Source organism: Varanus komodoensis, unplaced genomic scaffold, assembly GCF_004798865.1.
Source record: "Varanus komodoensis strain SLA01 unplaced genomic scaffold, ASM479886v1 scaffold62, whole genome shotgun sequence".
NCBI lineage: Eukaryota > Metazoa > Chordata > Lepidosauria > Squamata > Varanidae > Varanus > Varanus komodoensis.
Window position 1 is genome coordinate 119,479 of NW_025336248.1, and position 15,355 is coordinate 134,833.

Here is a 15,355-nt window from a genome sequence, read left to right on the forward strand (position 1 = left end):
TTATGGCAGAATCATGGATGGTAAGCTCAGCCTCTGTTTGGCAGGTGGCTCTTGGATCAACAGCCTTGTGGTTATCTCTATATATTTGGTTTTTATGTTAGAGTTGCACTGCTGCAATTGTAATACAATTGATTATTTTTACTGTGAAGCCTTTGCATTGCTAAAATGCTCATGCAGTCACAACAGAATTGTTCTTCTTGTTATGGTAACCCTGGCTTTTCTCTTCAGCTTCCCTCCCTTCCTTTTGACATTCATCTCCTATGCATGTATAATTCACACCATCCTGAAAATCCCATCCATCAAGGGGCAGCAGAAGGCCTTTTCCACCTGTTCCTCTCACCTGATTATTGTATGCCTTTTCTATGGAGCCATTGTTATTGTCTATTTGATACCAAAAGTGGAAGGAGTGAGAGACCTTAGCAAAATATTTTCTCTGCTATACACAGTTTTTCCTTCAGTGGCAAACCCCCTCATCTATACCCTGAGAAATGAAGATGTCAAGGACATTCTGAGAAAGGCTGCTTGGAGGATTGTGAAATACCATGTCTGAATCTCCCATTCAAAGCAGTTCCTCTTACAATGGTATCTGCTTTAGTAGGACTATTACTGACTGTGGATCTCATACAGTGATAAATGTACTTTGAATGAAATGTTTTTTATGAATGCAGAAATGCTTGTTTTTAACTTGATAGTCCTATTAGGAGAATTACTTAGGAGATGCAGGGATACAGCCTGAATCAGTTTATATCAGACTTGAGGAAACTGTGGTGGGGGGTGAGGGGCAGAAAATTTGTTATGTTTTCCTATTGATAAGAACTTGCTTTATTTTGCATTTTTGAGCCAGCATGCAAATTCTAAAACTCACTTATCCTTCATTAATATTTGCCCATATCAGAATCATATAATTGATTTTTCAAATTAAGCCATGCATACAAAACTGTGCTTGTTGGTGGACATGCTAATCAGTGTTACATAATTTCAGGAAAAGCACCTGGGAAAATGATTGTATTAGGTAATCCTGTGTAGAAAGTACACAGATTAGGAAAGAAATAACTCAAAAAATCATACATATTCACGTGTGTGTGTCCATGTGTGTGTTTCTGTACCTTCTAATGCCTTTCTTGAAATTTTTGTTGAATGCTGCCAATGTGATTTATAGAAATGCTGCTACTCATTTATACATTATAGGAGGGAGAGCACTCGACAGTGTATTTACATAAGACAATATTGTGTACATAATCCATAGAGAAGAGAAAATGAACACTAAAATCATACGCATTCTAGCATACGCATTCAGTCACAGGGTGATTGCTTTTGATGTGCTAAACTGGCTTGTACACATGATTTTCAGTATTGGTCTTTTCAAATTTGAAAATGAATATGTTACTTTGGATGTCTCATAGGATTACTCATGTTTTTTATGTTTTTTCTCCGATTTCTCCCATTCTTATGTATACATGGCACAGAGGACATCATGCAGATGAACCAGACTGGCATATCAGAGTTCATCCTTCTGGGTTTTGGGGAACCACAGAGCCTGCAGACCTTCTTCTTCCTGGTATTTTTCATGATCTACATCTTGACCCTGATTGCCAACTTCCTCACTGTTCTTCTGGTAGTGACTGCTCAGCACCTGCACACACCCATGTACTACTTTCTGGGAAATTTGTCCTGCTTGGAGATCCTATATAGCTCTGCCATCCTGCCCAAGATGATGGACAGTTTCTTGACAGGACACAAAGCCATCTCCCTTAGGGGATGCATGCTGCAATTTTATTTCTTCTCTTTTCTGATCTGCACCGAATGTTATCTCCTCTCTGTGATGTCTTATGACCGTTTCTTAGCCATATGCAAACCTCTGCATTATGCCAGAATCATGGATGGGAAACTTTGCCTCTGTTTGTCCGGTGGCTCTTGGATCAACAGCATTGTGTTTACTTCTCTATATATGCCATTTCTATTGGAGTTGCACTCCTGCAGTTCCAATAGAATTGATCATTTTTATTGTGAAGCCTTTGCGTTGGTGAAACTATCATGCAGTCACAGCAGAACTCTTCCATTTGTTACGGTAACCCTGGCTGTTCTCTTCAGCTTCCCTCCCTTCCTTTTGACACTCATCTCCTATGCATGTATAATTCACACCATCCTGAAAATCCCATCTATCACGGGGCGGCAGAAGGCCTTTTCCACCTGCTCCTCTCACCTGATTGTTGTATGCCTTTTCTATGGAGCCATCGTTATTGTCTATTTGATACCAAAAGTGGAAGGAGTGAGAGACCTTAGCAAAATATTTTCACTGCTGTACACTGTTTTGCCTCCAGTCGCCAACCCCCTCATCTACGCCCTGAGAAACAAAGATGTCAAGGATATTCTGAGAAAGGCTGCTGGGAAGGTTGTTAAAAACCATCTTTGAATCATGCATTCAAAACTACTTGCACACATACAAAACAACTTACGATTGGATCCAGAATCAACTTCTTTGAAATGAAGATGAATTACAATTGTTTAATACTGGCAGGATCATACTAATCATTTTATCTTAATAGAATGAAACAAATGGTGTGAGTTAATGGAAATGTATATCAATGTCATAAAATAACACTAACATGCCAAAGTGGTCAAGCAAGCAGACGTATTTTTGCCACTTGCTTATTGGAGTGCAACCTGAACCTCACAAAATACTATAGAGGTGGGAGAAATTTGTTCTCTAAAAATTGTGTGTACTTAATTTTGAAGTTTTGATCCAACAGTTGAACTGGATAGCTCAGGTATTCTTCTAAATTTGCAGTTATTATGCACTGGAGTGCTCAGATCAAAATATACACAGAAAAATGTGAACAATATTTGCAAACACTTGAAAATGTGTTTATTACGCAAAACTGTTTACAAGAATGCATACATTAGGAAAAATAAGCACATATATTTTAGAAATTTATTTATTTAACATTCTTATTCAAATATTGCTTCTTAAAACTTTAAAGTTTGAGATGAACTGAACTCAGCATTTGCAAAATTCTCTGAGTTTGAGATCCATCAATTTTAAGGCTACAAAAATAAGACATTAGGGAAGCTGCCCTGGTTCACAGGTCATGGCCATACAATCTAGCTTAATCACTGGAAACAGGGAGAACAGCCAAATTGCATGTAGTTTAGTTTAATTTAGGTGTTTTTTTTTAATTAAAGCATTATTTAATTTCCCACTGTTTGTATTGGGCATTCCTTCTCTATATTATTTAACATTTCCAACATGCAATAAACAAATTCTAGATCTAATATATCATCAAAATAGTGACAGGTCCGGAATGCTTATATTCACAGTCCTATTTATATAATCATACCAATAACAAGAACAATATCATCATCATTATATGCTAAAATAATAAGATTGCATTGAATACAAGTATGTGTTAACATTTATTTTTGCAATATTTTCATTAATCATGCTATGCTGCTGAAGTTAATGTTTAATTTCAGAAGTGCATTCAGCTTATATGTGGGAATAGCACCCAAAATAACTTTGAGAGACATCTCATTCTCATCTCAAGTATGTGGAGAACGATGTAAATGCATATGGCATATTTCAGCAACACTCTAAATAAACACTCTACAACACTGACATAGTCACTCAGTTTCCATCTCACTCTCGCTCTCTCTCTCTGTCACACACACACACACACTTTTTGTCTCTTTTCATATATTCTATTTATTCTGTTAACTCTTTGGTAAAGTAGGTGGGAGTATTGCTTTGTTTTAGTGCAACTAGTTCGCATTCTGAGCAAACATACACTGACATTTCTATGGCATAATGACAGATGGAATACGTAGATCATAATAAAGGTATAATATGGTGAAATCAGGCAGAGATAACAGAGGTTCTTCTTCTGGCATCTGGGAAGATTCAGCAGCTTCTGAGTGTCCTGTATTTCAGCTATGGCCAACAATATCCTCACCATATATTTTCTGAAAGTAACTGCTCATTACTGCATACACCTATGCAGTTCTCCCTGGACCATTTGGAGATCATAGAAAGCTCAACCCCCCTCCACCCCGCCAAGGTTGTTGGTTAGTATCCTGACAGGACAGAAAACATCTCTCTTAAAGGATGTATTACACAATTGCATTTCCCTCCTCTTTCTTCTTAGTACAGAGTATTATCACTCCTCTGTGATGTTTTATTACAACTTCCTAGCAATATGCTAGCTTCTACAGCATTCAGTGTTTATCAGTTGTATCTAGTTAGTGGGAGGCCATTGGATCAATAACACTGTCTTTTTTTCTTTGTATTCAACAATGCTGTTGTAGTTACACCATTATGATTCCTAAGAGACTGATCATTTTGGATGGATAGCTGCTCCCATGAGTAGAACGCTCCTGTAGTCATTCTCTCAGTACTTGTTCCTGTACCCTTGACTTTTGGTTTTGTTTTCTCAGTTTTTCTTCTGGCTCTTCCATAACTTGGAGACAACAGGACATTTTCACCTGCTGTTCACTCCTAATTATCTGTATTTTTTATGGGGCCATACTTGTTGTATTCCTGTTATCCAAACTGAAATAGAGAGATCTGAATAAATATATTATCTCCATGCAGGTGTTCAGCTCTGTTCTGTTCTGTTGCACTCTATTGCTGGCAACAGTTTATAATGGGAGAAACATAATTGTCGATGAAGTCTTAAGAAAGGCTCATGGGAAGGGTTTGGAAGGACAATTTTTGTGTCTGGGATTGAAAGTGTGGTGCTGCCTGATAAGTAATTCTAAATGAAGATGGGGTGAGGGATGAGGGAATTACTAAAGCTATCCATGAACAAGACTGAGTTATTGAACATTTTTTATAAATGCACCCAAAGTTCTTGCCAGTTCAGTTTATCCCCAGATTAAGGAATTGTGAATTAAGTCATTCACAAAATTAATGCATGCACTGGGGAGTTGTCATTCTCTGTATTGCTGCTGCTGCTACAATGTTTACTACAGTACATGGGCACATTTGCACATTGATGCAGCAGCAAGCAGATGTAGTGGCAAACATTTCTCTCTATGTTTTATGTTATTAAGGTTGAACTGCACTGCAGTGCTGTTTTATCAATATTCCACTGCACTACAAAAGGACTCTATGCACAGAAGGTCCCTGCATCTGATTGGGCGTTCTTTCTGTTCTTACATCACTTGTCGCTGCATTCAGCATATTCCCCAACACTGTGTAGCATTTCAGAAAGTTGGAGGGGCTGTTGCAAAGGGGGATATTTGCTTCCACCAGCCAAGTTGCTAATTCTGGATCTACTGCCATAATAAGAATAACTCATTCTGGATCTACTCCCATCATTAGTATATTTATACAATTCGATCAACACACCAAAATGATAATGATAACACTAATCATAATTTTTGATGCTTTTCAATGCACCTATTTATATTTGTTAATACATGGGTGCAGATCAGGATGCAAATGAACAGATAGGCAAATTATATTGCTGCAAATGATTATAAGACAAGGATGGACTCAGCTGTCAGGTCAGCTCTGAGCCAGTCTCCACCTCTGCACTCCCCATCCTCCTTTATTTTATATATTGATTTATTGTAAGTGATGGAAAGAGTCTAATACTGTGAAGGCCTATGTAGTGCAAGTTTCCCCATATGTTACTTGTTTCTCTGAGGTTACTTCACTTTCTTGCCACCTAGTCACAATAGAGTAGAAAGTTAGTCATTATTGAGAGAGTACCTCCATTTCTTACATTCACCAAAAGTTGTAGGATAGCCTTCTATTCCCTCCCAGCAAAGAAGCAAAGCCCTCATGTACAAGTGGGAAGTGCAAGAATCAGCTGAGCTATGGTGACCAGCATTATTCTCATTTCTGCTAGGCAGAAAGATGTCCCCCCCCCCCCCGGCACCTTCAAGCGGAGGCAAGAAAGGAGAGTGAGCACCATCTTCCCTTCATCACTGATGCTTGCAAGAAAGGCACTCAGACGGATACCAGGCTGAGGACACCTCTTGTGAAAGTGGGAGCAACCATGGGGGAAGTGGGAGAATCAACTAAGCAGTGCTGCCCAAAACTGGACACCACCACCTGGCAGATTTCCCCCCTCCCATTTGTACATGTGAGCATGAAAGAGGTTTTTCTCAAGGGTACTTGGGGGAACAGTGGGGGAATCAGTTGAGTGGTGCTGCTCAGCTGTTTGGCCACTCCTACTTCAAAGTTCTTTCCAGAAAGAGACAGGCAGAGTGGGTGTGTCTCTGACAAACACACAAAATGGCAGCTGGCAGTGGTGCTTTCTGGCCAGCTACTCAGGAAGAGTAGCAACACCTTGGTGCCACCCTGGGTTGTTCTGCTTGTCCAGTTCAGATAACACAACCTATAATGGTTTCCTAGCTGTCAAAACTGTGGCCAACATTACAGGAATGAGAGGTGAGCCATAGCAGGTTTCTAAACAAGAAAGCTTGCCAAGGAAGGGGGAATGAAGGGGGGAGGGGTACATGGGAGTATGAAGTTGCTGATCAGTTACCACGAGCACAATTATAAGATTCCCACTCATCGTTACTATGTAGATAGGAAGGAATGTCAGAAAGAGAAGGATCCATACATTCTTGAGATCTTGGAATCTCAGTAGAATAAATTGAATGACATGGGATTTATTTTCCATTTCTCTCTCTTTCATTCGTCTTTCCTGTTCTTGTTCTGCTGTTCATAGAGATGGAAGATAAATCACAGTTTCATGAAACATTCACAGACATCGACAGTAGCAGTGTTTGTCAGAACAGGAGTGGGAGGGGAAGGGGAAGGGGAAGGGGTTCCCATTAGTGAAATACATATGTACACATGCGTGTTTGTAATTGAGCCATGTTGTTCTGGAATTATTTTATAACAATACAAATCATAGAGCAATGTAGAATTGAAAGTCTCTGCATGGAATCAAAATAACCAATATATACATTTAACCAATCAATAAGACCAGTATAAAAACACACATTGAAAGAGAATTTCAGTGGAGAAGGAAAGAAAACAGCAACAAATACATTTAAAAGTGAGGGCAGTAAAATAAAATTCAGACTTCACAATATAACAATGTCTCACCATCATATAAATAAACCCATACATCACATTTACAGAGCTGAATGATATGAAGAAGCCTTCTCTTTTTTCTTTATTCCTCCCTCCCTCCCTCCTGTTTGCCCATCAGAAGATTAGCAGTAATATCAGAGTCCACATCATATTAATTGAACTATCAGAAGGTCCTTTATGGAAGTAGCTATTAAACCATTGAACCATGCAGTGACTGCTAGTTCAGTACATATTTTAATGCTGATAAGGAGTGCATAATGCAGTAGTTACCAGAAATGCCTCCCACAAGAACCAAGTGGCTTTCCAACCCTAAATTAAGCAATTCTTTGCAGAAGTCTAGTACTGGATATTCTTATTTGTTAATTTTAAATATTCTATTCCAGTTTTCTCTGACACTTAAATCTTAAGTTGTACTAATCTGATTTGGCCCAAAAGGTCCCAGCCTTTCTGAAAACTAGCTTTACAGCCTCCTTTACTTCTTTATTTCTCAGGCTATAGACCAGAGGATTAACCAGAGGTGGGAGGACTGTGTACAAGAGAGACAAGAATTTGTTTAACCGCCTCATGCATTCAGTTTGTGGCAACACATAAACAATAATTAAGGACACATAATATGAAGAAACCACAATCAGGTGAGAAGAACATGTGGAAAAGGCCTTTTTTCTTCCAGTGCTGGAAGGGATTCTGAGGATGGTGATTATAATGTATACATACGATGCTAATGATAGGAGAAATGGGGGCAAGGTGAAAATAAATGCTACAATTAATGTGGCAAGTTCCACTAGGCTGGTGTCATTACAGGAAAGTTTGATCACAGGACCATTATCGCAAAAGTAATGATCAATTTCATTGGGCCCGCAGAAGGTTAACTGAAGTATCAGAGAGTCCAGTATGAAGCTGGCTATTAAACCATTGATCCATGCAATAGTTGCTAGTTTAGTACGCATGGATATGCTCATGAGGGTTGTATAGTGCAGTGGCTTGCATATTGCTAAATACCTGTCATAAGACATGGCAGTGAGCAAGTGGCTTTCTGCCCCTAAGAAAAGAGTAAAGAAGAAATATTGCATCAAACAACTGCAGAAGGAAACTCTTTTATCATCTGTCATTAAAGTGGTCATTATCCTAGGCACAATGGTAGAGCTGTAGCACATCTCCAAACACGACAAATTCCCAAGGAAAAAGTACATGGGAGTATGAAGGTGCTGGTCAGTCACCACCAGAACAATGAGAAGAAGATTCCCCATCACAGTCACAACATAAACTGCTAGAAACAGCATGAAGAGAGGAATCTGCAGGTGGTGAAGATCTCCAAATCCCAGGAGGATGAAATAGGTAAACATGGTTTGATTATTCCTGTCTCTTTCTTCCATTAATGATGATGATGTTTACTACTTTTCTGAATGAAGATCAACATTGATTTGAAATGCATTCATAATAACAATAATAATACATCTCAGTTCAGCTCAGTATAATATCTTCTGTAGCACTCCAGGGCCCAGTTCAGGCTTTCAGACCTTAATAGCTTCATTCATGGTTGTACTGGTGGGACTAAGTTTAGGTCTTAGGAGTTCACATGCCTGGACATCATGCAAGAAAACATGTGTGAGATAGCCAAATGATTAAAAAAGCATCTTCTCCCAACATAATTACTTCTGTCTCAGAACATTAGAACATTAAAAAGGTTTGGCTCATGAGTGATATGGAAGTATAATAAATAAACCAATGTCACACACCAAAATTGATAGATTCAGGACAGATATTATAGAATGGTTTGTTTGTGTGTTTCTCTTCATGAGAAGGCAAGACTCATCAGAGAAGACAATGTTAGGAAGCCAAAGGCAGAAGAAGAAAAGGAAGGCCAAATATGAGATGGACTGAATACATAAAGAAGCCACAGCCTTGAACTTGGAAGAGCTGAAGGGAGCTGTCATGGGCAAGGCATTTTGCAGGGCTTTCATTCTTAGGGTTGCCATAAGTTGGAGATGATTTGATGGCATATATCACACAATTGGCAGATGGAGTGGTCTACCACAAGGCTGTGAGATGATCACCAGTTTATATTGTGTTTAAAGGGGATTAGACAAATTCATGTAGATTACATCTATTAAAGGCTTTAAAATGAAGTTTATGGAGTGTCTCAGTATTTTAGACACACATGTGCATGTTATGCATTTTTTTCTTTCCTCCTGCTTCAACTTTTCCTCCCATTATTTTTAACTCTCCTCCCTTCATTAGGGCTTGGTCCTACTTGCTTACAGCTGTGTCATGGGGAAGTGATTAAAAAGTTGCTGTTATTTTGAGAAAAAAGTTCCATTGAAGAGAAGAGGGAGCTTAAGACACCAGAAGTGCATGTCAGAAGTAAGCCCCATTGTGTTAAATTAGACATATTTTCTTGTCAGTGTGTATCAGCTTTCACCTAGGAACCTAAGGGGTTCTAGGACCACTATTCACTGCAATCCAGGGATGTAGACCAATACATTCTTACTTGAAAGTCATTCCTATTGAACTCAATAAGACTTACATCTATAGAAATATGCCTGTATATTGCATTGCTAATGGAGAGGAGAAACCACAACACTGGATACATATTTAGTGTTACATTGTGTAGACCCATTGAAAGTTATGAGAATTTAGTCAAAACTACCTCAGGATTGATTGTTTACAATTGGTCTACTAAATTTGGATCCAAAATCCTACATGACATAACTCGCTTGAAATATATTTAATAGAAGACTGTTGTACAATAAAATGTTCATTTATTTAATGGGGCTCATTTGTCACCTTTGGAAAGTCTTATCAAGATTAAGCAGCAACTAATTGAAATAATATTCAAATGTAGCCAGAATCATGATATTACCTCCTTATTTTCAAGTTCAGGGTGAACTTAGAAGAAAGAATTCATATTCTGTTCTGCATCTTCTCAGTTGATTTTTTAATATTTCTGTTTTCGTTGAGAATCTTACAACCTTGTCTTCCTGTTATTCTTCCACATCAATTGCATTTCTAGAAAAGCAACACTCAACTACTTTCTTATTTCTTCTGTAATCTCCAAAGAAACAAATGGACCCAAGAGATGCACTCTGGTTTGGCACTTGAACCATTAAAAAAACAAACCTAACACTATTCCAAGGAAAATTTATACCTGCTAAGGGAATTGTTATATTTGAAACATGAGGGTTGATTAATGCTTTTCCTGATGGGAATAAATGAAGACAAATCTGGGACTGGGCTACATTTAACACCCTGAAAATCTCCCTTCCTCAACCCCCTACCCAGTTTCTCTCTTCCAATTTTGAGCTGAACCTTTTATAGTATTTCTTTAAGAGCTGCTAAGGGCACTGAGATCAATGCAGTGATCCTCATAACCTCTGATGAAGACAAAAGACTCAGCAGTTTTTCCTGGGTTGACTGCCCACCCCCCAAACACACACACACACACACACACACACAGAGCTATTACAAAGCACATTCAAAAATAACACAATTATTTCCTAAGAGTCCAGAGTACAGGTAGGATTTCATAGACACCATAGGCACAGGCCAGAGGACTTTATGGAGACTGCAATGTTTCAAGCCGGTGCAGTATTAACAGTGACAGATTAAGACCAGGATGGCTTGAAGGTGATCCTTGATCAATATAAGAACGAAATGATGGAACACCATGCATATCACTGTCACGTGACTAGGGGAAGGGGAAGGTCAACTCCCCCGCTCCATTGTCTTCATCTTCTGGGCCACAAATAAAAGCTTTGTTCTATGCCTTGAGGTATATTGTGACCTCCTTTTCACTCCCTTCTTACATCAGAGGGCCAGCTCTTGGACTCTCCATTCTCATGGGTACTGTGTCCCTGATCGCCAGTCAGGGCAGTTAATACCATTGTCCTCATGACCCCAAGCTCCATTAAGCTCCTTGTTCTCTCTTCTCAGAGTGCCATCAGCTAGGATGTGACTCCCTTGAGCAAGGGTGGTTTGCAATGCTGCTGTTCTCACTGCCCAGCCCCTGTCATTGAGTACCCTCCTACAACCTCTTCCCCAAGTCAGTAGAGGCTTCTCTCTCACAGCATCCCTAAACCTGCCCATTACTTGGCCATTACTCATGGTTCTCTCTGTGTTCCTGCTGCCCTGCTGCTTCCCCACGTGTCTCCTCCTCAATTTCTTCGGTCAGGAACCAAGTGAGTCCCTGCTGGCAGTCTTGTTTCTCCCCTCCAGATGCCCCTCCCCCAAGATATGGCAAGCTCTACTGACCCCTTACAGTAGCCTCACCTGGTTTGAAGTGATTCTGAGGAAGAGGCCCTTGCTCCACCAAACCACACTAGTGGGGTCCACTTTGAGGCTTGGAAGCTGATGAACAACAGTAGTGGGGATTTAACTTCATAAAACATGTCAACCTGCCCCATTCACAGCCTAGGAAGGTTTAGTTATCATTTATTTTAATGATTTTTTTTTAAAGCCACCCATTGGCATCATACTCTTTGGGCAGCCACACAGGTTGAAGAAACCTAAAATGGATTTAAATGAGTTTGGATTTTTATGACTCTACCTGCTGATTCCATCCACAGTGGGATGGCTTTTCTGTAGACATGTGTAATAATAATTTTCAATTGTCTGCGATTTTGCCAAAATGTAGGGTGTGTGTGTGTGGAAAACATACCAACTGAAAGTTTTCATTCCTCCTCCCACATAGACTAAAATGTAAAAATTTTGGAGCTATTTGTACATTGATCACAACATTACTTTGTGAAAATGTGAATTTGCACTGAATAAGCATATTGGCACAAAACCACAATGAGCAGAAGACAGAATGAAAGATTTCTTGGAAGCCATGAAATATGGACAGAATGAATTTAAGGAAGTCTCTACATCCCTATCAAAACTCTGAATATGAATGTGAGAACATAATCACTGGAAATGTTCTCAGATTACTGAACATATGCTCATTTATGCTATTTATTTATTAATTACATTTTATACTACTTTATACAAGGCTATCTGGGCAGTTTACAAGCATAACATGTAACCACAATACCACATGCAATTTTTGCTTTAATTTGCTTTTCTGAGAAAAAGTGGAATATTTGAGGGAGGAAATTAACCAGGGACATTCAGTGAAAGAATCAACTTGTGAACAAGAGTAAATTGCAACTGCAGGCAGGCCAGAGATGAGAAATCTGAATTGCTCACTACTGATTTATTGGCTTCCGTGTCCTTATTTGTTTATTTAGAGATGCATTTTAGTTATCTAATTTGTTCCCATCGCCCCCTTCTCTTTTCCTTCTCTGTATTAAATACTTTTGTTAGAAAACACATTTGACTTTCATGAAGGAAAACAATAGCACTAGTAGCTTTTCCAGAGAAATCACATGCAGGCCTTATTAAATATACTTTAAAGTGACTCATTTAAGTGTGGATCAGATGAGGCACTTTTATACACAATGTTTAAAAGTTAAAAAATAAGCCCTTTATTCAGTGTTTGTCCAACCTTTGTCCAAACAAAGAAAATGCATCAGGTTACTTCCCTCATAACATTCTTTCCTCCCTTCTACTTATTTTTAACACTAACAAGGTTAAGTAGCATAATTTGAAATATTGTTAAAGTTACTATCCTTTTTGTCAACTTTCTGAAGGCCCTCTTTACCTCTTTGTTTCTCAGGCTATATATGAGTGGATTGACCAGAGGGGGAAGGACTGTGTACAGAAGAGAAAAAACTTTGTTCATTGAAGAGGACTGTGGTAAGAGGTAGACACTTATCAAAGACCCATAATAAGTAGAAACAACAATGAGATGAGAAGAGCACGTAGAAAAAGCCTTTTGTCTCCCAGCAGTGGATGGGATTCTTAGGATGGCCCTTATAATATATATATAGGATGTGAGGGTCAGCAGAAATGGAGGCATGGTGTAAACAAATAACAGTGCTAAATTAACATGCTCAACCACATCTGTGTCACTGCAGGCAAGCTTTTTAAGTGGAACCGAATCACAGAAGTAATGATCAATTTCATTAGGACCACAGTATGTTAACTGTAGCATTGCGACCATTATTATAGAAATACCTATGAAGCCGTTTGTCCAGGACAATGATGCTAACTGGACACATTTCCTGGTGCTCATAGTTGTTGCATAATGCAGTGGCCTGCATATGGCTAAATACCTGTCATAGGACATCACAGACAGCAGATAGCATTCTGCCCCTAAACAATAGCCAAAAAGAAATAATTGTAAGAAGCAGCTGCTGAATGATAAGGTCTTTCCATCCATCAATAGAGTGGTCAATAAAATAGGCATGAGGGTTGAGCTGTAGCAGATTTCTAAGCAAGACAGATTACCAAGGAAAAAGTACATAGGAGTGTGAAGATGGTGATCAACCACCACAGTCACAACAATAAGAAGATTTCCTACCATTGTTGCAATATAACTAACAAGGAATGCAAGAAAAACAAGGATCTGCAGATTCTTTAGATTTTGGAATCCTAGGATGATGAAGTGAGTCACATACGTCTGATTTTCTCTTCCTTCCATTCATTGGGTTTCATTCATTTCTTTCTCATGTCTTCATTAACAAAGGTGATTGTTGAGCTACAGTAGAGCAAAACAACCAATAACACTGTAAATAAGAGTAAGGTAAAACAAATGCTTTAGGAATCTAATTGATTTGTTCCATATTTCGTATCTGGGCTATCTCATTACATTGGCATAGCATATCCATTACAAGTCTATTTTTATTGATGATTGTTGAAATGGGGGCACTCTTGACTACTAGAAATCAGCATCATTGCCACTAAGAAAAACATTAGCCATCTAATGCCATCGCATGAAGCTGGTATAAAGGCATCACCACAATGAATGGTTAAAAAGTTGACAACACTAGCCATGATTTGAATGACATCAGAGTCAAAATTATCAGTGAATCTAAGTTACATCATTGCTACTACACGTTTGCTTAACAGGCAGAGCCAGTGAGCAACTAGGCATCACACTGGTTCTTTCTTTCACTTCATCATTGTTCTGAATTTATTGTTTGTGAGCTGCCCCGAGGCTTCAGTGAATGGAGCTGCATAGAAGTCTCCTAAATAAATAAATAAATAATAAATTAATAAATTAACATCCCCCACTCACTTGCTGTCTTCAGTAGGAGATGCTTTTCTCTATAAGAAGGTTGAATGGTGACAAGCTTCCCATTTCTTTTACTTTTTACTGTCATTCCCTGCTAACTTCAGTGGCCAGCATGACTGGGCTCCAGATACCAGCAGCATCCCACTGACATGGGCCCTCTAAAGCTGCTACCTCCTTTCCCTATGCTGAGCTTCGTTTCACTCTGGGCCAAACCATGTGGGGGTGAGGCGGAGAAGTCAATGCTATTGTTGCTTGCTCATGGTCTCAACCATATAGTTGAGATGCACTGATCATTTCAGCTCTAATACTGTCTAAACCCTAGCAAACTTACCTTAAACATCATAAAAATATCCTAATATCCTAAACCACCTAAAATGCCCTAATTTATTCAAACTATCCAAAAAAGAACCATTGCCTGTCGGCAAAACAAACTTGTAGCAATGCTAGTTCTCTTGTTTGGCAATCATGTGCATGCAGATGCTAGGTGAGGCTGTTATTGCTATACCAATTTAAATACTTGATAGAATCATTCTGCACTAATAAGTTTAATTCTGCCTGTGGGCGGTACAACTCTATATAATGTTTGCATTTGTAGTGAGAAATTAAGCTACCAGACACAGATGTTTAGGATATTCAAAGAGTGGGAAGAAACAGAGATAGATAATCTGCACAAATTCATGTATGTTAGATACAAATAAATATGTATGGCATGGATTGGTCCTGTAATGTAACTATTTATTTCTATGAGAACAGGCTAGGAAGCCCATAGATCTATGTCATGGAAGAGCATATATTTTAACTGAGCAATGAAACAAGTAAGATGATGCTTACAGTCTGTGTCAAGAACTTCAATTTGGGAGTCCCCTCAAAATAACAGGCCTTGAGCAGGAGTCCATTTTCAGCATTTTCTGTAGGAGGAGTATAGATGGGAGAAAAGAATTACTCACCAGATGTACATTCATACTGCTCAGAATTTAGTGATGAAGTTCACAAACTGAACCGAACCAAACTGAACCGAACTGAACCAAATCAAATCGAATCAAACCAAAATATTGTATTAAAATATGTTTGATGGGCAAAAGTATCCACCAAAATACATGCATTTCTGAAAAAGAAATACAGTAAATATAAGAGGAATTAACTGTATTAAATAAGTATATTACACAAAGTTGTCTATCAAAAGGTGTATA

General features: G+C 38.7%; 2 protein-coding genes across 2 annotated transcripts; both read right to left on the bottom strand.

The window, feature by feature from the left end:
• Window positions 1-7,464: 7,464 nt before the first annotated feature.
• LOC123033370 (olfactory receptor 5V1-like) lies at window positions 7,465-8,394 on the bottom strand. Its single transcript, XM_044449975.1, has one exon. The coding sequence runs from the start codon at window positions 8,392-8,394 to the stop codon at window positions 7,465-7,467; it is 930 nt and encodes a 309-aa protein (XP_044305910.1).
• Window positions 8,395-12,593: 4,199 nt separating this feature from the next.
• On the bottom strand, window positions 12,594-13,571 carry LOC123033371 (olfactory receptor 6C4-like). The gene has a single exon (XM_044449976.1). The coding sequence runs from the start codon at window positions 13,569-13,571 to the stop codon at window positions 12,594-12,596; it is 978 nt and encodes a 325-aa protein (XP_044305911.1).
• Window positions 13,572-15,355: the final 1,784 nt, after the last annotated feature.

What these genes read in the sequence shown, in the direction of transcription:
- LOC123033370 (XM_044449975.1), bottom strand. Translation starts at nt 8,394, where the DNA reads ATGTTTACCTATTTCATCCTCCTGGGATTTGGAGATCTTCACCACCTG.
- LOC123033371 (XM_044449976.1), bottom strand. Translation starts at nt 13,571, where the DNA reads ATGGAAGGAAGAGAAAATCAGACGTATGTGACTCACTTCATCATCCTA.